Below are 20,903 nucleotides of genomic sequence, written 5' to 3'. Positions count from 1 at the left end.
GCCCACACCTTCCTTTGCTCAGACCTGCTGCGGCGCTCCCTTCCACCACTTGCCTTCTTAACACCTCCAGCGGGTATCTTCAGTGCACCTCAAGTCTCAGGATGGCTCAGACTGATCTCGTGATCTTCCTCCCGGCTGTGGTTCTCTTTTGATTCTCCTTATCTCCTCTTTGATCTGTTTGTGTAAGCCAAAACCCCAGGAATCATCCTTTTCCCACCTTCTCGTCAATGCCTACATTTCATCTGCTACCAGGTTGTCCACTGATCTTTTATTTCTTCGAAATTCATCTCCTTGACCACTGTCCTGGTCTCTCTGCTCTCCACACCGCAGGGCAATTGTTGCAAAACCAAACCATGCTAACGTTCAGCACCTCATAGAGGCTGCACATATTTGGGGATGGCCAGAACCTGAAAAGCCTGGGAAAGCAGGGGCTGCTGAAGAAACTCACGGGGTAGCCTGGGATGTTGCACCACAAAGTAGAGATGCAGGAGCTGTGCTGTCGGTGGTGAGGAGCCATGGAAGGGCTTTATGCAAGAGCATCATCTCATAGTTTGTATTAGAGAAACGCTGTGGAGGCCGGGTGGAAATTGACGTGGGCGAGGGAAAGACCATAGACTGAGAAGGCAGCCAGGAGGACGCCGCGGTGTCCAGATGAGGCTCTCCGCTTACCTCAAGTGATAGGAGTCTACTGTCAAGTCATTTGGGGCATGAGGGGTAACGCTCAGGCCTCCTTCCTCCATAATCTCCCTCCTTCCTTCCCTTCTACCTGTCTATTTGTCCATCCTTCCATATATACATACATACAGTAGGCCTGTATCTATTTCCACACCCTTGCTGCCCATCCTAGTAGACTTCTCCTTTTCAAATACTTCCCTTCCCGGCTGCCCACCCTATTCATCCTCATGTGTGAGCTTGCATAACTTTATTGCATTCCAAATGCCTTCTCTCCTCTACTTGTCCGAACCCCACAGCTGAGCCTGGAGCCCATGTTCGGCTCTCCACGTTTCTCTGTGTTTGGACCTTAAGCAGCATTATAATGGTGGTGGAGGAATGGAGAGCCCACCTCATCTACCACCCTTGCTTTACAGAAGAGGCCAAGAGTGCTTGAAAGATCAGTGGGTAAAAGAACTAGTCTCATGGATGGCTGTGAGGCACATTTTTAACTGTACCACATCCTGGGCTCCTTGAACATTCATCCCATAGGCTGTTTTAATTGCTATCATGTAGTCATGACTGGATTTTACTACAGAGGCAGTGTGTGTAGTAGTTAGGGAATATGGGCTCCAAAGTCAAACAAGTGTGGTTTAGAGCCTTACCCTGACGCCTCTTGCTGTGTAGCTTTGGATAAATTACTTGGCCTCATTTGGCCTCTCTGTGCCTCATTTGTCAGCTCTGGGAAAATTCGGGTGGTACTGGTACGGCAGCTCAGGGTTATTAGGGGGACTCATGAGATTATCCTTGTAAAGGGCTTCGAACAATGCCTGGTCTGTTGTAGGTGTTCCATGGAAGTTTCTCTAGGTTAAGAGATTTTAAAAATGGCTTGATGTCCCAGTGAAATTAAAACTCTCTTGGAGGCAGTACACCACACATTCTCCATTGCACATTACAGTTCCCCCAATCCTGTACCGTGGACAAGGTGCGGTCCTTCTTTCATTAACGAGGAACCTGGACCACTGCCCCGAGTTAGTGAGTAGGTAGGTGAGATTGCACAGTAGTGCCAGTGAGAAAAGCTGTCTTCAAACTGAGCTTTCCTAAGGCATTTCCGGTAGAGAGACAAGGAGCTGAGGGCTGAGGTCCAGGCTTGGTGTGGGGTGAGGCAGCGCTGCGCTTTCTGAGTCTGGGAGCCGCCCTCCCAGGGCGAGTTCTCCAGTCAGGGACAGTCCCTGGCAGGAGAATGCTGTGTTTACAGACTCAGAAAGCCTGTGGAGCGAAAGGTACACTTGTCAAAAGCGACATCTCTCTTGCCCCTGGAGATTTATTTAGTTGTTGCTGAAGTGCCCAGAGCCAGGCTACAATCCCAAACCTCCATTCTTTACTTTTCCTGGAACCAAGTCAGTGTACAGAAGGGAAAGATAAGACACAGGAGGGGCACATCCCCATGGGACCAGGCTCAGGGACACCCTGAGAATAGCAGGCAGCACGGGCGGCACAGGGACTGTGAGGACACGGAGGGCCTGTTATGTAAGGCTAACCTGCTTGTCAGCAGGGAACCAGGAAGCATACTTCCTACGAGGGATTTCCCCTTCCTGCTCAGAAGCTCCGCACAGAGAGGCCATGCCCTTTGGAAGCCTGTATATGTATTTGGCCAGTGAGAGGTGGTGAGCCCATGTCTGGCTCTGGTCCTCCTCGACTTGTGTTCATGCCAGGATGTTGCCAAGGGCCCTCTCTGCTGTGTGTCCACAGGCTCGGAGCGGGAACTCCAAACACCCCCTGATGTAAAAGGAGGCAGGACGTTGGGCTCTGACCCTGGTTGCCCCGGTGCCCTGGCTTGGCAGCTCTCAGGGCTGGAGTCTCCCAGACATGGGTGACTGGAGGCACATAAAGCCCTGAGTTGGCCTTCTGCTCTTTTTAAGCCAATTGTTGGAGAATTCAAGACCCGACTTTGGTGACGTAGAAACCACCCAAATGAGCAGAGATTTTCAGAACGCACCCCTTCTTCTTTCCTCTCAACCACTTCCTATTTACAGGGCTGCCTCTTCTGAGAGGAGGGGAGACTGGGGGGGCAGATGGAGAGCCCTGAGGGAAGGGGTGCAGGGTCTGAGAGGAAGCTAGGAAGGAGAGGAACAGAGCATGGCTGCTTGTGTGAGGGAGAGACACTGTGCCAAGAGGGAGGGAGGGAGGCAGGACCGTGAGAAAGAGGAGGGAAGCGCCCTTCCGGTCTCAGGAACTGGGTTTAGTCCTCCCTCCCCTCCCCTGTCTTCTGGGAGCCAGGACTCGGGACTCCCTCCCCAAGGGGCCTGAAACTGCTACTGACGGAAGTGACAGTGTATTCTGGAGCTGGATGGAAACTATTTGGGGACCAGCTGTGGAGAGTTGGCTTGTGCCCTGAGGGTGTGACGTCTGCCTGGTTGTGACCCCTTGCTCCTGTGCTGGGTGAGAATGGGGAGAAGAGAATCACTTCTCGGTCCTGCCCATCTCAGGCTGCTCCTTCCTTCCGCAGGCCCCATGAGGCCACCGCATGGCCACCTGGTCCTCTGCAGACCCAGAGTCCAAGTCCAGCTTGGGGGAGAGGGGGAGTGGTGGCTTCCCTCCTGGGCCCCTATGTGCTGCCTCACACATACCTCAGGGAGCTTCCCCAGCGGGGCCTCAGGCACCTGTGACACCAGCCTTCCCACCGAGGCTCTGGAGGCCGCAGAATAACTATACCAAGCCCTGGTGTGCTCACTTTGGGCTGGACATGGACACATAACTTCTTGGGAGCTTTTAACCATGGCAGCTTTTGACCCAACCTCCCAGAAAGTGCTTCTCTTCTCATCACTCTGAGATCTACTCTAAGCTTCCTCAATGATGAGGGAGCTAGCTGGCATTTATTGAGCACTTACTATATGCCAAACACTGAGTGAGTGCTTTATTCAGGTTATATTAATAAACCTACAACAAATCAATGATGGGGGCATTTTCATCAGCTCCATTAAAAGAAATTTTTTTTAACATTTATTCATTTTTGAGAGACAGAGACATGGACAGGGAAAGACAGAATCCAAAGCAAGCTCTAGGGTCTGAGCCATCAGCACAGAGGCTGATGCTGGACTTGAACTCACAGACTGCGAGATCATGACCTCTACTGAAGCTGGATGCTTAACCGACTCAGCCACCCAGGTGCTCCTTAATATCAGCCCCATTTAAAAATGAAGAAACCGGGATGCCTGGGTGGGTCAATTGGTTAAGCATCTGACTTTGGCTCAGGTCACTATCTCACTGTTAGTGAGTTCAAGCCCCATGTCGGGCTCTGTGCTGACATCTCAGAGTCTGTAGCCTGCTTTGGATTCTGTGTCTTCCCCTCTCCCTCTGCTCCTTCTTCACTCATGCTCTGTATCTGTCTCTCAAAAGTAAACATTTTTTTTAAAAATGAAGAGGGGTGCCTGGGTGGCTCAGTCGGTTAAGCATCCAACTTCAGCTCAGGTCATGATCTCACAGTTCATGAGTTCAAGCCCCATGTCGGGCTGTGCTGACAGTTCGAAGCCTGGAGCCTGCTTCGGATCCTGTGTCTCCCTCTCTCTCTGCCCCTCCCCTGCTTGCACTCTGCCTCTCTCTTTCTTGCTCCCAGAAATAAAATAGAACATTTTTTTAAAAAATGAAGAAGCCCATCTACAGAGGGATTAAATGTTCGTAACTGCTGGTAAGTGGCAGATTCAGGAGGCCAGCTCAGGCACTGTGATTCTGCAAGCCACATGTTCACCACACTCCATTGCCTCATTTTCCCAATGTTTCCTGTGTCCCTGCTCCGTTCTCCACCACCCATGATCTGTGGTAAATAGTCTGCTCTTCATCCCGCAGAAATCCCCTGCTCCCTTTTCTTTCCTGTTGGTCCCTGAGAGAAGCTGGGGGAGGCTGGGGGTCTGGCCCCTCCTGGTCGGCACTCTCCCAGCTCCTCAGGACCTGCTTAGAATACTCGCTTTCCACCTACTTCAACATGCCCCTCTCCTTTGAGGTTGTGCCATCCTAACTCTGTGCCTTGACTTTTCTCCCCTCCCTTCCCCCTTTTCCGACATCCTGGCCATTCCTGCATTCCCTGAAGCTCTTGGGACCCGCCTCATGCTCCATGCTCACGTCTCTCCCCAAGCCCCACATCCCCGCGTCTCCCTGAGACATTGGTCTCCAAGCGCTTTCCTTGCTCAGCTCCAGTGGCTGTTCGCAGCAATTCTAGCCTGTTTCCTGGGTGCCCCCACACGCCAGGTACCGAGTGGGGACTTTACCTGCAATAGCGCTGTATTTCTTGACAACACTTCTGTGAGGAAGGCATTGTCCTCATTGACCGATGAGGAAACAGATCATCAGACAGGTTTAGGGACTTGCCAGTGGTGACCTAGTGAGTGAATGGTGGAGGACAGACTTGAACTTGGCTCCGTGCAGCCTCTGAGCCTCTCTCAACATGGCTGGAGCTGGAAACTTGCACCTCACACTCTGGCCACAGTCCTCACCTGCTCGCAGCTGCCTCTCTGTCCACTGGATTCTGCCCTCACCCCTCCAGATTGTGGCAAAACCCAATAGCCACCTGGGATTTGCTCTTCTTGATCTCTTCTTGCCCTTGCTGGGGCTTCCAATCATGTCTCTTTGGGCTTCCAAACCACTGGTTCTCCCCTCTCCTCCCTGGCAGCTCCTTCCCAGCCTGCTTCAAGGGCGCCCCTTCCTCTAAATCGCCACTATTCTAGTTTATAAAGGGAGGCATGGGGCCACGTCTTGGCCCACAGCCCACACAAGCACTGTTTTGCTGATGGAAAGCTGTTGAATTCTGTAGAGCCGAAATTCTGTAAAAATAGACACATTTACAACTTCCTGTCCATTTAGCTATCAATCATTCTAACAAAGGTAGTACTAATAATAACTTGCACATGTAGCAAGTCACAGCTTACAAAGTGCTTTCGCATGCCCTTCAATATCCCTGCCTATGTGCAATGAAAATATTTTTATGTCTACACAGTATTAAACAGGCATCATTAAATTTGACTCACTCTGCCGAGGTGTTGGGGGTAGCATTATAAATGAGCTGTGTTTTGCTGAAGAGTCCTTGCTTAAGGCCCTCTGAGTGTTGTTAGCCAGGATCCTGTCCCCAGTCCCCCATTTAGTTTTACTGGTGATTGGTAGGTTATTGATCCTTGGGACAGGGCCAAATGACCCTTGTTATTTTAATAACGTGTTCCTGCTCGGGCACTGGGAGAGGCTAAGGGCTGACCACAAGGCATAGGGAACCTCCATGCATGCAGGTTGAGGCCCAACTATAAGATCTGAGACATTTGGATTAGGATAAAGTGTAACCAAACTGACCTAGTTTTTGGAAACCTTATATGGGTCATGCGTTCTAAAGGAGGCTTGAAAGCTTTAAGCCAAGATGGCAAGTGGTTGCATCTTATGTTCCCCTAGTTGGTAGAACCGGCTTGGAGTACTATGTGCAGGGGGATCCTGAGACCAAGCCAAGGCTCCCGGGAGCAGACGGTGCAGTCTGCCATGGTGGGAAGGAGGACATGAGAGCATATGCCACATCTTTGCCGTAACTGCCTCAAGCCGTCTTTGAGAATCGAAGAACTGGGGCAGGCAAGGAGCCAGGGAGCCCCTGAGAACAAGCATTCAGGAGATTGCTGCCTTTTCACCAGGCCCAGAGGCTGCCATGCTTTGGCTTGCTGGGACTTGACTTTGGAGTTGTCAAATATTTGAGACCACAAGCCACATGAATAAGGATTTCCTGCTGTCCCACAGCCCCTCAGCACCCAGTTGCTTGCTCTGCCCACTGAAGTGGGCGGGGGCCGTCCATGCTCTGTCTACTTCATAGACACCGTACCCATTGTTTCTGGTCAGGTATTGTGGGAAGCTTTCTGGAGTGGCTCGTGTCTCTGGTGGGGAGTCCTGTCTCTCTCCTGCCCTTGACCCCTAACTTTCTGTGCTTGAGCCCTAGGTCTGGGACACACTCAACACCCTTGACCTCTGGCTGGGTTTGAGAGCTCTCGGGCCTGTGCGGTATCAGACATACCCAACACAGCCAGGCTCATTGCTGATCTGGCGTCATGGTGGAGAGCACAGAGCAGCAGGTGCCTTTGCCAGCGTCCTCAGCAAGCAGGTCCTGTCACTTTGATGCCTCATCACCACGGGGAGCAAGTTCTCCCTTCAGCACACACACTTCACCTGAAACCCAACTCTTCAACCAAGTGATATCCTGCCTCTTCTCCAGAATGTTGGCATTTTGGAATATGGTATCAGGGTGTAATCGGCTAATGTTATATAGCTACCGCACACGCTTAGAGCAGGGAGGAAAACACCGTCTCCAGCAAAGCAGTCCATCTGGCCCGGGGAACCGTCTTGCTGCTTGTAAATACGGCACTGACCATGCTTTATGGGAAGTGTGGTGAACAGCTGCCGGAGAGCGCCAGACCTATAGTAGAAACCTTCCCCAGAAGCACACTCATATCTGCAGCGCACTTAAAAATGCATTTTGGAAACTGCACCATCAGGAGGATAGAGGGAGGGGCGGATGTGTGATAAAGCAGCAGGTAACACGCTAATGGTGGAGTGTGGGTGGCAACCATACGGATGTTCACTGTACAATCCTTTCAACTTGGCTGCAGGTTTGGAAACTTTCATAATAAAATGGTGGGGGATGGAGAGGGGACAATTACCCTCTATAGTGACCCATTCTAAATTTAAAACAGACTCTTGACCAGTGTGACCCCTGAGGCTGGAGAGTGAAGGGCTTGTGCAGATTGGATTCGTTTCATTCGGGAAGTCTTCCTGTGGGGGGCAGCTTCCTGCCTGCCAAGGCTTGAAACCCGCACTGTTCACAGACTGGGTGAGATTCGCAGGCCCCCTCCCGCGGGAGCCGTGCACTCTGCCGCCAGTCCCTGCCAGCCCCCTGCCTCCACCTTGTGCAACCCTGGGTAGGGGTGCCTCTCCCATGCCTCACCTTCACATGCCAGCTTCCAGCCGTCCAACTGCACTCACAGCCTCCTGCTGGCCTGCGCCTGGCTTTCCTCACCTTTCCCAAAGGGCTGCCATATGCCTCGGCACTGCCCTGGAGACGGGTGGGGACTCTGGCCTGCACAGTATCTGCTGAGGCTCTGAGCCCCGGCTTGCCGCAGAAAGGCTGTCCGAGCCCGGGGAACGGTTGGGAGATTTGGTCACTCCAGATGGCCTCCCTCCTGCCTGCAGATTCTAGGCACTCCGGAGCTGACAGCGCAGGACAGGGCAGGAAGAAGGGGCAGGTGAAGAAGCTCTCTGGAGTTAGATCCTGAACTAAATTGTGGGTCACACTCATGGGCGGTCTCACAGAAGGTGGTGGGATCCAGCTCCAGGATAACTGGCACAGGTGTGGGAGTAAAATGCAAGGTGTCCACTTGTCTGATGCTCCTCCCCCACTACTCTGATCTCCTGCTAGTCTGTAACTGGGTGCTTACTGATACAAATTCTTGGTTCTTTTTCTTTTTAATGTTTGTTTATTTTTGAGAGAGAGAGAAAAGAGCATGATCAGGGGAGGGGCAGAAAGAGAGGGAAAGAGAGTGAGAAATACAGAATCCGAAGCAGGCTCCAGGCTCTGAGCTGTCAGCTCAGAGCCCCTATGCAGGGCTCAAACCCACAAACTGTGAGATCATGACCTGAGCCAAAGTAGGACGCTTAACCCACTGAGCCACCCAGGTGCCCCAATTCTTGGATCTTTTAGTCTTAGCCTTAGCAAAGTGTCATCAGGAAGGAAAATATGCTGCCATAATAGTATATGGGAGACTTTGTAAAGTTAAGGACCATAGATAGAACTGCCTTCTGTCTCTGCTAATGCGGGGATGGAGAATCCACTGACAGGCTCTTGGCCCCCTTGGAAGATGGCGCTCTCCATGCTTTTTTCCCTGAGCGACCATACTCACGTTCACACTTGTCCTGTGAGCCGAGTGAGCCTCTGCCCTGGATGCCTGCAGAGCTGCGGGGACACCCAGCCCCTCGCCCTCCTACAAAGGAGAGCGGGACAACCTTCCGCTGGCTGTCGACTGGGCTAGGGCCTGCTCTGCTGTCCTTCCTCCTGCGAGGCGGTGGATGCTGGAGCTCAGGCTCCCTGGTGTGAGTTTTGGCTCTACCCCTGACACTCGACTTTCAACAAGCAGCTTCGTCTTTGCGTCTCAGCCGCGTCAGCTGTGACATGAGGGAGGTGACAGTCCCTGCCGAATGGCCCACTTGTAGGAGCTGCTCAAGTGCATGCTGTAAAACCTGATGTATGTCTAGTGAGTGCCATTCGGTTAGCCACTGCTGTCCTCAGCACCTGCGCCCGAATCATCCCGCCCTGGGCTGCAGGGCTGAGGCCAGAGCCAGAACTCAGCATCACTGCACACCGTGGCTGTAATGAATTACCACAACGTCAGTGGCCTTTAACAACACAGATGTATTCTCTTGAATTCTGGAGGTCTGGGCTAACATCACTGTGCTGACCAAGCCATACTCCCTCTGAGGCTCTGGGGAGGATCCATTTCTTTGCCATCTCCAGCTTCTAGAGCTGCATTCCTCACATTCTTTGGCTCTGTGGCGTCTTCCTCCATCGTCAAAGGCAGCAGCTAGCATCTTGCTTCTGTTGTCCCATCACCCCTGTGGTCCAGTCTCCTTCTGTTTTCATCTTATAGGGACCCTTGTGATGGCATCAGGGCCCACCTAAAGAACCCAGGAGAACCTCCCATCTCAAAACCCTCCACTTAGTCACATCTCCAGGAGGAAACATTCACAGGTGCTGGGGATTCGAAAGTGTACATATTTGGTAGCCATTCTTCACGTGACAACCGAGACAGGAAGAGGCTCTCTGGAGTCATGCTCCCATGGCTTTGGCTTGGTCAATTCTGGACCAACTTGGAGCACTGCCCCAGACTTGGCTGGGCCACACAAGCTGCGTGGCACCCTGTTAGGCAAGCACGTGGGCCCCGGGCCCTGTCTGTCTGCCCAGAGTTGGAGGGCACAGTCAGCGTCTCATTGTATTGGCTCCCAAGTGTCCTAGGGCACGGCAGATGCTAGGCGGTCCGCTGTGTGTTTGTACAGGCAGGCGCTGATGTGTTGTGTGTGTCCCTTTAGGCCATGGCGAGTGTCACTGTGGAGAATGCAAGTGCCACGCAGGTTACATTGGGGACAACTGTAACTGCTCAACAGACATCAGCACGTGCTTGGCCAAGGATGGCCAGATCTGCAGCGACCGTGGGCGCTGTGTCTGTGGGCAGTGCCAGTGCACAGAGCCAGGAGCTTTTGGAGAGACGTGTGAGAAGTGCCCCACCTGCCCAGATGCCTGCAGCACCAAGAGGTAATGGCGCCCTCACTCCTCTTTCTCACCCCAGACCAGGCCCATCTTTCAGCCCTTCGGCCCTCAGGGCTGGCCTGCCTCCAGTCCCCATCTCCTGCCTCCTCCACTGCCCAGCCTTTGCTGGGGAGCAAGACGTTAATGAAACTTTAACTGTATATTAAAATAGTGTTCCTTGGAGATTTTGTAAGAAAATAAAAACAGAACAGAAAAACAAGACTGTTATTCTGTTCCTCAATTTAGGAGTTACCAGATTACTGAATTAAATTCAACTGGTTTGGGTACCAAAATAGTGGCTTCTGAGAGCTCCTTTTGAGTGCTATTGAGTATTTTAAAGGAGGATGTAGTGGGCACCTGTTCTTCAGGCAAGGTGGATCCCCTCCCCACCATTAACATTTCCCAAATAATGTTCCACAGGACGCCTGTATGGCAAATGCTGCTTTGAACAAAACATAATCAGAAGGTGGATCAGATAGGAGGGCATTCGACCTAGATAAGCCATGCCAGGAACAAGCCGCAATGGCTTTCGAATTTTCTGCTCCATTTATACAGATAATGGAGCACTGGCCCTGCACTGCAGCTGAATGCAGAGATTGTCTGGCCAGTGGGCCCTGCGCCTCCACGGACTCAGCCACGGGGTCACATTCTCCATGCTGACCCCGCCCCTAGCTCTGCCCTTCACCCTCTGCCAGAGCGTGAATGGGCAGGAATTACAGGGACCCAGGAGCTATGCCATCAGGAAGGCATGAGTGACCGTTGCTGTTGAATTTGCTAGAGGAACAGCTGTGTCTTCATCCACACCAGGGGCCCCGGCGTGGGAGCTACAGGCGCAGATAATCAGAAACAAATAATAGTACAGACTTCGTTTCTCTTGGGCTGGGGAACGCAACTGTGCAATTTTCTTTTGGCAGATTTCCCCTCCACATGTCTGGCTCGGGCTGATAATGAAAGGAGTTCATGTGCTCCGAGCCTGCCATGGCTGCCGGTCGGGCCTTGCTCAGAAATGTTCTGGGTGGCACAACCCCTACTTGGATGCTTGCCTCAAATAATCCAGGCGTGGGTAATTGAAAGCTGGCTGCAGATCGAGAGACAAGATAGACAGGACCAAATTTTATTTTGTGTAATTGGAGAAGAGCCGGGGAAAGTAAGGGAGAAGAAAAGCAGATCCACTTTAGACCGGCTGAGAATGGAGAAATAACGGAAATCCAAATAGAAACGTCCCAGGGGAGGTGGTGAGGGTCCTGGATCTAGACCCCAAATAGCTGGGGCCACGTGAGCATGGGGTCACAGCCATCACCCACATTTTACGGCAGAGGGAGGCGCGCTCCCCCAGCCCGTCCCGCTGAACTTTTTGGGGCCGTCCTTGGGACACATGAGGTTCATGGAGGGAGGGGGGCAAGCTAGGACTGCACACCTGTAATGAATAAAAGTAGATAAAGCCCGTTTCTTCCGTTCCTCTGGAGCAGCAAGGCAACGCAGCTTCGGGCGCAGGTTAGTTAAAAGGCCCAACGACCTTTGCTTTAGGTCAAAAGGGCCCAATAACCATTGCTTTAAATGTTTAAAGTCTTCATTTCCTGGAAGACACAGTACCTGATAATCTGTCATCCACTGAGCAATACTAAAGAGACAAGGAGAACAAAGAGATGACCGACCCTAAGGAAACCTCATACTCCTTTTTCTTTTATCTCTGGGACACATTGAAGTGGTTTCTTTCAAGGCCTCGTTGCAACTTTTTTTTTTTAACAAATTCCCTTTGAAAGTGACTTATAAGATGTTTTTGTACGTGTTGGTTTGCCAAGAACCACCAGGTTTTGAATTCCTTATGTCTTCCCCGCCCTCCCGACTTGGGGTTTCAGAAGAGCCAGTCTCCACTTTCTAGAACTAACCAAACATACCCTTCACCTTGGGTGAGTTCACACTCAGGCTCAGCTGATTTCAATTAGCAGGCTCTCTGAGTAAAGTCTCTCTCAGCAACTTGTTTGTTTAAAAGGCCAGACTTATTTTAACACATGACTACAATATATCACAGGTCTCAACTCAGTATGTGGAGCACACAAGTTAGACCGAAAGTCCACATGGAGAGACAGGGACCGTTTCCTGGAAGTGGCCCTGTGGCTTAATGTGGTTTGATGACAATGGCTGCAGTTGAAGGCCCGAATCCGAGAGGAAGGGCAGCGTCGGGGGTCACCCGCAGAGGCCAGAGAAAGGGCCAGAGCTAACCCGCCCTTCCTGGCCCCCAGCCCAGTCTCAGCTGCCTGCCCTCTGGGACTCTGGCCTCAGGGGGAATGCACACATTACCAACTTGCTTGTAAGTCCAGAAAGTTTCCATGAAGTGTTCCAGGAGAGTGGGATTTTAGGGCCAATTCTGGCATAGCTGCATTCTTTTTTTTTTTCCCCTCATGTTTGTTTATTTTGAGAGAGAGCATGACCTGGGGAGAGAGTCCCAAACAGGCTCTGTGATGTGAGCGCATGAGCCTGATGTGGGCTCGATCTCATGAACCATGAGATCATGACCTGAGCCAAAATCAAGAGTCTGACACTCAACTGACTGAGCCACCCACGTGCCCCTGAATTCTTAAGAAAGTTCTACCTGCTTTCCTCCTTAAGGTTCAGATAGGGAAGTGAGGACTTGGGAGGGGCTTACCAAGAGGCAGGGCACTGGGTGCTGGGCAGCTGCCACAGCGTCTCCCTGCCCCACTGCCTCCCCTGGCCACGAAGGGGGTGACTGATGAAGTGTCCTCCAGCCCCCTTCCAGTTCCGCTGCTCCCCCTGCAGTCCTGGCGTCAAGCTCAAGGAATTAAAAAACAGATGATGATAATTCAGGTTGTGCATCGTGGTTGTACATCCCTCTACATTTTTGCCAGAGAGCTTTCCAGACACAGAGCCTGACTGGTCCCCATGGGCTGTGGGTGAGCAGGGTGGCTGTCCTCCAGGTCACTATGGCTCTGTGAGGTCACTGCCTGTGCTCTGCAGGCTTGGCCCTTAGGCCCTAGCCCAGTTTCGAGGAAGCTCCCCTCTAGGGCAGCCACCCCCATCCCCACCGGGCGCCATCGGCCCACTGCGTCCCCGAGAATCCACCATCAGCTGGTCGTCTTGCCCCAGCCCACGCGTCCCTGGGGTTCTCTTTGTGCTCCCCCCTCCCACAGTCCCCCGGAGAGGTTGAGCCCTTCTCTCACCACTGCGGGCTTCACAGACCCCCCAGGAAAGCTTTGCTTCTCTGGCCCCACGGCCTCGGGAGTCTGTTCTCGCTGCTGTAAAGTGAAGGTGGATGAGGACTGTCTGGAACTGGGTCTGACTATGGAAAGTAGAGCACTGATCCTTAAGTGAGCGTTTTACTTAAGCACTTTTACATAATAACAATATGACTGAAAAAACTGCACCTGAGGTGGGAGGAGAAGGGGCTCAAAGACTTTTTGGCTCCTAAGCCGCTTTCTCCAGAAGGCCCCTGTTGAAATGTGGGTTTCCTGGGAGGAGGCTGCCACCCTGTAGCCTCTACCAGAGTCTAGTGTAGACCAACTCCTAGAGGGTAGAACCCGCCAGGCAGGCTCGTGCTTGAGGCTCTTCTGGACAGTGGCTCACAACCCTCCGTGTGAATCTGAATCTGGGAACTGAGGCTCTGCCCCCCAGATGTGGGCCCGGTAGGTGTGGTCAGGCCCTGGCAGCGGTATTTTCTGGAAAGCCTTCTGAAGAGTCTACTCTGTGGGAGGGTTAAGGGCCCTGCCTAGCAGTGATCCCCTAGTAGGAATCCTGGGAAATGGGGTAATATGGGGGCTTCAAGCACTGGCCAAGGGTGTGAGGACCCCTCTGCAAGCCCAGAAACCCCATTTTTTAATCACTCCAGAGTTTCCTGCTTGGGTCAGACTCTTCCCAGGCATGTGACACAGCCGAGTGCAGGTGGGTTTCTGGGGCACCTGGGTGGCTCAGTCAGTTAAGCAGACAACTCTTGATCTCAGCTTAGGTCTTGCTCTCAATATCATGAGTTCAAGACTCCGTGTGGAACCTACTTAAAAGAAAATTGAAAAATCTCTAACCTGCAACTTCATAGGTAGACCAGACATGCCTCTACAGTCACCTATGTTCCTCCAAGAACCCTCAGGCTTCGCACATAATGGCAACCAGAGGCCAGCAGAAACATTGAGTGAAGCCAAAAACCTGACAATAGGATGAAGTAGAGCCTGCAGGGGCCCAGGCCCAGCAGAAGGGCGGGCAGGGCACCCTGGGAGCTGGGTTACTTGGTGGGAACCACTGCACAGCGTCTAACACCTGCATTAATTGCCTCTTTCCCAAAGAGACTGTGTCGAGTGCTTGCTGCGTCACATGGGGGGCTCAGCTGACAACCAGACCTGCCAAAACCTGTGCAAGGACGAAGTGGTCACGTGGGTGGACACCTTCGGTGAGTGGGCCCGAGTGGCTCTGGGTAGCCGTCCCCTTTTGTAGCCTGGCAGACACCTTGAGGCTTGCTCCTCTGTGGGGACAGTCGATACTCAGGGCCACCTGGCAGGGAGCAGGGCAGTTCTAGCCTGGAATTGGAAAGCATAACATCAGTGTCCTGGGCACTCCTGTGGGTTCCCAGGCTCTCTGGGGTGTAAGACTCCCTTGTTTGTAACTTCCTGCACCATCACTGGAGCCCCTCCTACTCACCTCCCATGCTCTTGGAGAAGTTGGTATATTAGTTAGCACAAGTCATGTTGGCTGCTCTAACAAATCCCAGACCTAGTGACTTAACTAAATATATGTCACTCACTACGAGTCCACTGAAGACGTTTCTGGTTGACAAGGCTTTCTATGAGGTCATTCAGGAAACCAGACCCCCTCCACCTGAAGGTTCTGTTCTCCTCATGTCCCTCAGTCAGCAAATGGGGGAAGACAGTAAGGGCTCATGTGAGACGCTCTTATGGGCCAGGCCTGGAAGTGGTGCTCACGACTCCAACTCAGTTGTTTGGGTACATTTATCTGGAAAGGTCTCTAGGAAATACAGTTAAGTTGTGTGCCCAGGAGGCAGGGAAGCCATGTTTGATGAATGGCTGCCTAGTCTTTACCACATTGGCCTCAGCCTGGTGTGGCTCTTATGATGCTACACGGCATCAGAAGGGGCAGGGGTCTTGTGTGACCCAGATTGCCACCCCAACTGTCTTCACGCCACAGTCCCGCAGCTCCGGCTCACTCCTTGTTCTGTTATCTTGCCTGGCAGCTCTCATTTTAGGGTTCTTCTCATTCTGACCACTCCACTTTGACTCCCTCCATCCATCCCTTTGCTTTGCCTCTGGACAAATGACTCTAAGTCCATTCTGAGTGGGAGCCCACAAGGAGGCTCAGACAGAGGTGCACAGACCTTTGCTTCTCACCCTTTCTGGGCTGCCTCCATCCCTTTACTAGTACAGCCATTGCCATCCAGGCTGAGGAATTTCTAAGTGCAAATCACATATCTTAGCCCCATAGGCACGTGACCGGCTTTGGAAGTGGTCTGGAACACTATATCTACACCGAATCACAATGGCCCTGTGTTGGGCCCCTCATACAGGGTGGTATCAATGTAGATTTGTGCATCTACTTTGGAAAATGGCCTGGCAGCTCCCTCCAAGTTAAACGGAGTGATCACACAATTCAGTAATACCACTTCTGGGTATATACACAAGAGAACTGAAGACATGTTAACACAAAAACTTGTGCATGAGTGTTCATAGTTAGCATTATTCATTAGGGTGAAACATGACAACCGTGAACTGATGAATGGAAAAAGAAAAGGTGGTACCTCCATCCAGTAAATGGAACCACGCGTCCTGATGCACGCTGCCAGAGAGATGACTCTTGAAAGTACTACGCTATGTGTGGGAAGGTAGACAGAAAAGGATGTGTACTGTAGGATTCCATTTACGTGAAATGTCCAAAATGGGCAGAAGCACAGAGACAGAAAACAGATTGGTGGTTGCTGGCGCTGGGGAGAGAAAGGAATTGGGATGGAGCACTAACAAAAATGATGTCTGTTTGGGGTGATTGACATGTTCTGGAATTGGATGGAATAGTTATACAACATTGTAAATAGACTCAAGCCACAGAATTGTACACTTAAAATGGTGAAGGGGGAAACAAGGCTGTGTACCAAGAAAGGGATTCTGCCTCTGAGGCTCCCTGGCTGGCAGCCTTGCCCTCTACCTTGACCACAGCTGCTGCAGCCCCGGCCTCCCATCTTGGCTCTGACTCACCTCCTCTGTAGACATCCCTGGTTCCGACCAGCCGCTGTGGCCAAATCAGGCCCCTGAGTGTGCTGAGTCATGCGTTCAGCCAGCACTTGTTCGTCGAGCACCTTCTGCGTGCCTGGGCTCGTGCTAGCCCAGGGGAGCCGGTGGGGAGCCTGCTAAGTCTTGGCTCATGGCCATTTTCCTGCTGCTGCTTCTGCTTGCTGCTTCAGGCCTGGCTCACAGCAAGTTCTGCCCGCAGGCCTGGGACAGTGGGCCCCCCTAGGCACACAAGGTCGGAAGGAAGGAGATGCTGCCTTCCTGTGGCCCCTGTCTTGCTCTGGCCCCCTTGCTTTGAGCCGTCATGCACAGCTGCCTCTCAGTGTAATCCTCAGTGAGAAGCTTTCCGTTCAGATTCACCGTGTATCCTTTTCCTTCCTTCTCTCAGGCTCTCTTCATACACATACACCTGTACCCACCCAGGCCAGGCTTAGGGTTGGGGCCTAGGAGAAAAAGTTCAGGCCTTCACATCTGATAACCATACCAATTTGTCTGGTTCCAGGTTAAAACTCTGTTGTGCAGGGGTGCCTGGGTGGCCCAGTCGATTGAGCCTTTGACTTTGGCTCAGGTCTTGATCTCAGGGCTCATGAATTTGAACCCCATATTGGGCTCTCTACTGTCAGTGCAGAGCCTGCTTCAGATCCTCTGTCTCACTCTGTCTCTGTCTCTCTCCTGCTCACACGCTCTCTCAAAACAAAACCACAACAGAAAGTTCCTTTGAGCAACAGGGTCACAAAGGCAAGAGCTAAAAAGCACTTCATGCCATAACATCCACCCATGGCTGTCGTTCAGGACTGATTGGCCATGGCTGAACAATGTCCCCTTGACCTTCCACTTCCCTGCTTCCTTTCCCTCCTGGAAATCAGTCTAACCCTTTTCCAGAGAAGCCTTGGAGTGCAGGTGACATCTGGATGGGGGTTGTGAGTCCGTCATGTTGGGTTAGCGGCAGTGTGGGGTCAGGCGGGTGCTACTGCCTGTGGAGGAGTGGACAGGTGGTCCCGGCTATACCCTGGCCTCGGGCGCTGGCCCGTGGCCTCTGTGTGTTGGCACCACAGCAGGTGCCAAACTCTTATCCAGATGTTCTTGTCACCCTTGGGTCCTTTTGGGTTTACACCCCAGCAAAGAGCTGCTGGCGCTTGGCCACTACTACTGGCTCCTCCATCACAGGGACTCAACTGTGAACTCCCAGGGCCCAAAGAGCATCAGGATGACTCCTTCCTTTCTGTGTCCCTTTAACTTCCAGGGCAACCCCACTTGCCAGCCTCACCCCCAAGTATAATGCCTTATTGTTTACCATCGCTCCCAGCAAACATTTTGGAGGTCTCTTGCGTTCCCCAGGAATTCCTTACACCTCAGGAGATTCATGTCCCCAGAGCAACCCAGATTCCACACTGGGCCCACATTCTTGATGTGAGAAACCCACACTTGCATGTGAAGGTCCAGCCTCCCCTGTATGCCTCTCTGCACCCCCTTTCCTAACTGAGGTCTCGGCTCCCCACCCTGTCCATCAGCACACTGAGTTGCTCCAAGAGGACATTCGTGCCTGGTTTTCTTCCAGTGAAAGATGACCAAGAGGCCGTGCTTTGTTTCTACAAAACCGCCAAGGACTGCGTCATGATGTTCGCCTACACGGAGCTCCCCAGCGGAAAGGCCAACCTGACAGTCCTCAGGGAGCCAGGTGGGTGAGGTCCGGCTCTGTTTCCCCCCGGGAGCTCAGCTTCTGACACCTTTCCCTGCTCTAGGCTTGTTGCCCTTCTGTCCTCCCTGCCTTTCCAAAGCCCAGAGGGACAAGGGGCACAGTTCCTTATAAAGAGCAGAATCTGACTCCGCCCATGCCCGCGGCTGGAGTTTGGAAGAAAGATGGTTGCACACCTGGGACGCACTGCTGGGCAGAGCTCTGGAGGTCCTGGCGTGGAAGCACGGGGGTTAGAGTGTCTCATCCTGGAAGAGACGGGGCACAGGGGTAGAAGCAGCCATAATACACATTTCACCTGCAGGGCTGATGGCAATGAGCAGCTGCGGGCTCTGCAGGGGGTGTGCGGGGGCGGGGTGGGGGGTGGACGTTCAAGGCTGGGCAGGCCAGCGCCTGCCTCTGGGAACATCTGGACACACACACACAGACACAGACTCACATATGCGGCCCTGGTGGGGCGGCTGCACTTCCCACCGTGGAGTCCGAGAAGGGCAGACGGGGCTCTGTTAAACTGCCACGCTCAGCTCCTGGGCCACTGAGGAGGCCAAGCCTTCATGCAGACATTGATCATTCTGCCTCATGCCTTGGACCCAGGGACCGATGGCTTTTTGTTTTGGAATAATTAGCGTTTCTAGTATGACACCTTTTAATGTTCTCTGGAGGGGGCAGGGGTGAGGAGAAAAGGTTTTGCTCCCCTCAATTTATAGCATTGCAAACTGTTTTTCCAAACTGGGCCAGGCCACGTAATATGCCTTCTCTGGGCCAGCGGCAGAGGGAGTGCTGTGGTACCAGCCCAAGATGCATGCCTGTAAGAATGAGGCTTTGTTTCCAAATGCTGTCTTTGTGGTTCTTTGAAAATAAGCACATTCGCTCCAGAGGGCCACGCTATGTATGGGCTTACAAGTGTTGGCTGGCCTCCAGCCCGGCCCTTGTGGATGCGGCTTCATGAAACCTCCTCCTGCCCAGTCTGCTCCTGAAGCCATGTACGTGAGGGCTGAGACTTGTCCAGTCTGGAGAGTGGAGAATGGGCCAGGCCGGTGCATGTGCACTCACCTAAGGGAGGTGCTGCTGAGCACACAGTGCAACACGGCGTGTGGGAGGAAGGGGGGCGGCCACCCAGGGTCTCTTCCACAGGTGGCCTCGGGAAAGCTGCCTTCCCCTTTGTGTGCATTGGAGAAAACCTCCCAGCACCCCCAGGTCTCCCAGAAGCAATGTGAGAATCTAAGAGAGAAGAGAGGGAAGGTGTTTGGTAGAAGGTGGAGGGTAGAGAGGCGCACCTGTCGCTCCAGATACTCCTGACGTTGAGGGGGGAGGGGATGCTATCCTAGTGGCTTTGCTCACGGCGCCTCCTGCTCCCCTCCAGAGTGTGGAGCTGCCCCCAATGCCACGACCATCCTCTTGGCCGTGGTTGGCAGTATCCTCCTGATTGGGATTGCGCTCCTGGCCATCTGGAAGCTGCTCGTCACAATCCACGACCGGAGAGAGTTTGCGAAGTTCCAGAGTGAGAGGTCCAGGGCCCGCTATGAAATGGTAAGCCAGTGTGGGAAGCCAGAAGTAGAAAAAAAGTCAAGCGTAGAGATCTGGTTGAGGATAGACAAGCTTTAAGGCCCACTAACATCTTTGGCATTCAAATCAGAGACCCAGCCTGAGAGGTGGTGTGTGCCCAGTTCTGGAGGGTGAGAATGCATGGTCCAGGAGCACAGGCGGCTTTGTGTAGAGCCCCACCCTGGGCCCAGCTCAGGACCCTCAGAGGGAAGAGGCACTTGGTGCAGCCTCGGCAGGAAGAGTCTGGACAGTCGTAGAGCGACTGCAGACGCAGTAAAGGACCCCAAGTGCGCAGAGTCTATTACAGCACCCAATTTTGCGAGTCTTGTCTCCCCAGGCAAACTGTATGCTCTCGAAGGACTGAGCACAGTGAACACCTCTGAATCCCCACTAAGTTTCTGTTAAAGTTGGAAGGAACTTCAGAACTGTCTGGCCCAGCCCGTTTGAGAGGGAAGAGTGGAAGCCAGAGACAGGGAGGGTCCGTCCCAGGGCATGGCAGGTAGAGGCAGGGGTGGTCTTGCAGCATGGTGCTGCCACCGCCTGCGTGCCCGGGCTGCTGCCTCCCGGGGTGACTGACCGAGGAAGGGCCTCCGACCCCGACAGTGTGTGTTCAGATGAATGGACGCACACATGTCCTCTTGCCTTCTGTGCTCTGCAGGCTTCCAACCCTCTATACAGAAAGCCCATCTCCACACACACCGTGGATTTCACCTTCAACAAGTTCAACAAACCCTACAATGGCACAGTGGACTGACAGCTCCTCCTCGGAGGGCCAGAGGGGGCTGACGATAAGTCAGAGACTGATACACCCTGGACAGCCGCTCGATTGGGTCGCAGCTCCCTAGAGGGACATGCAAAGACACCTTCCTGGGAGCCTGGGCCGGAAGCCCGTTGCCTGAACAGGAGGACAGCCAGAGTGCCACCTGGCTGCTGGGCCACAGCCATGTCAGGCCGCCACCCGTCCAAGCTTGGGAAAGGCCCGGGACTTTGGCGCTCTCAGCTTTCCGCACCACATCCAGCTTGCTGACTCAGGAGTGCTGCCGGGGGTCTAGGCTGCCCCTCCCTTCCAAGAAGGCCGAGCCTCCAGCCTGGCCAGAGGAGAAGGCTCTTGGGAGTATCAGAGTGTGCGGAACCAACACACACTCGGGCTTTTGTCGTGTCGATCATTTTTATATGAAATAAAAAGATCATGCATTTATGGTATCGTTCTGATTACTGCGAATTGTCTGCCTGATGTCTGTCCTTGCACAGGGGTGTTGGTGATGGGATTATTAAGATGTCTGCTGAAGACAAGGTAGTTGCAAATGTCAGTTTTCCAAGTCTGTCTGTGTTTGTTTAGTACTTGTGTAATGAAAGGGGAAAAGATTGGGATTGAAAGTAAAGATTAAAACCAAAAGATTTTGTGTTTGCCTGACACTCTGTCATGTGTGTATTCCTATCCGAAGTGGTCTTAAGTGGTCTC

At 52.8% G+C, this 20,903-nt stretch overlaps 1 protein-coding gene and 1 long non-coding RNA gene across 2 annotated transcripts in view; one reads left to right on the top strand and one right to left on the bottom strand.

Annotated features, from left to right (window-relative positions):
* ITGB5 (integrin subunit beta 5) overlaps positions 1-20,855 on the top strand; it is a 117,661-nt gene extending 96,806 nt beyond the window's left edge. Inside the window, exons 11-15 of the mRNA XM_029938723.1 lie at positions 9,748-9,970; positions 14,257-14,360; positions 17,762-17,881; positions 19,260-19,426; positions 20,100-20,855. Coding sequence (XP_029794583.1) covers positions 9,748-9,970; positions 14,257-14,360; positions 17,762-17,881; positions 19,260-19,426; positions 20,100-20,195 — 710 coding nt within the window. The 3' untranslated portion in view covers positions 20,196-20,855. The remainder of the gene's footprint in view (positions 1-9,747; positions 9,971-14,256; positions 14,361-17,761; positions 17,882-19,259; positions 19,427-20,099) is intronic.
* On the bottom strand, positions 11,063-12,877 carry LOC115291828. The gene is made up of 2 exons (XR_003908692.1): positions 12,612-12,877; positions 11,063-11,381 (listed from the first exon to the last, which is right to left on the bottom strand). It is a non-coding gene; the product is annotated as an uncharacterized LOC115291828 (long non-coding RNA).
* Positions 20,856-20,903: the final 48 nt, after the last annotated feature.

Source organism: Suricata suricatta, chromosome 5 (assembly GCF_006229205.1).
Source record: "Suricata suricatta isolate VVHF042 chromosome 5, meerkat_22Aug2017_6uvM2_HiC, whole genome shotgun sequence".
NCBI lineage: Eukaryota > Metazoa > Chordata > Mammalia > Carnivora > Herpestidae > Suricata > Suricata suricatta.
The sequence above is the reverse complement of the archived record's forward strand: the minus strand, read 5'-3'. Positions and strand labels throughout refer to the sequence as shown.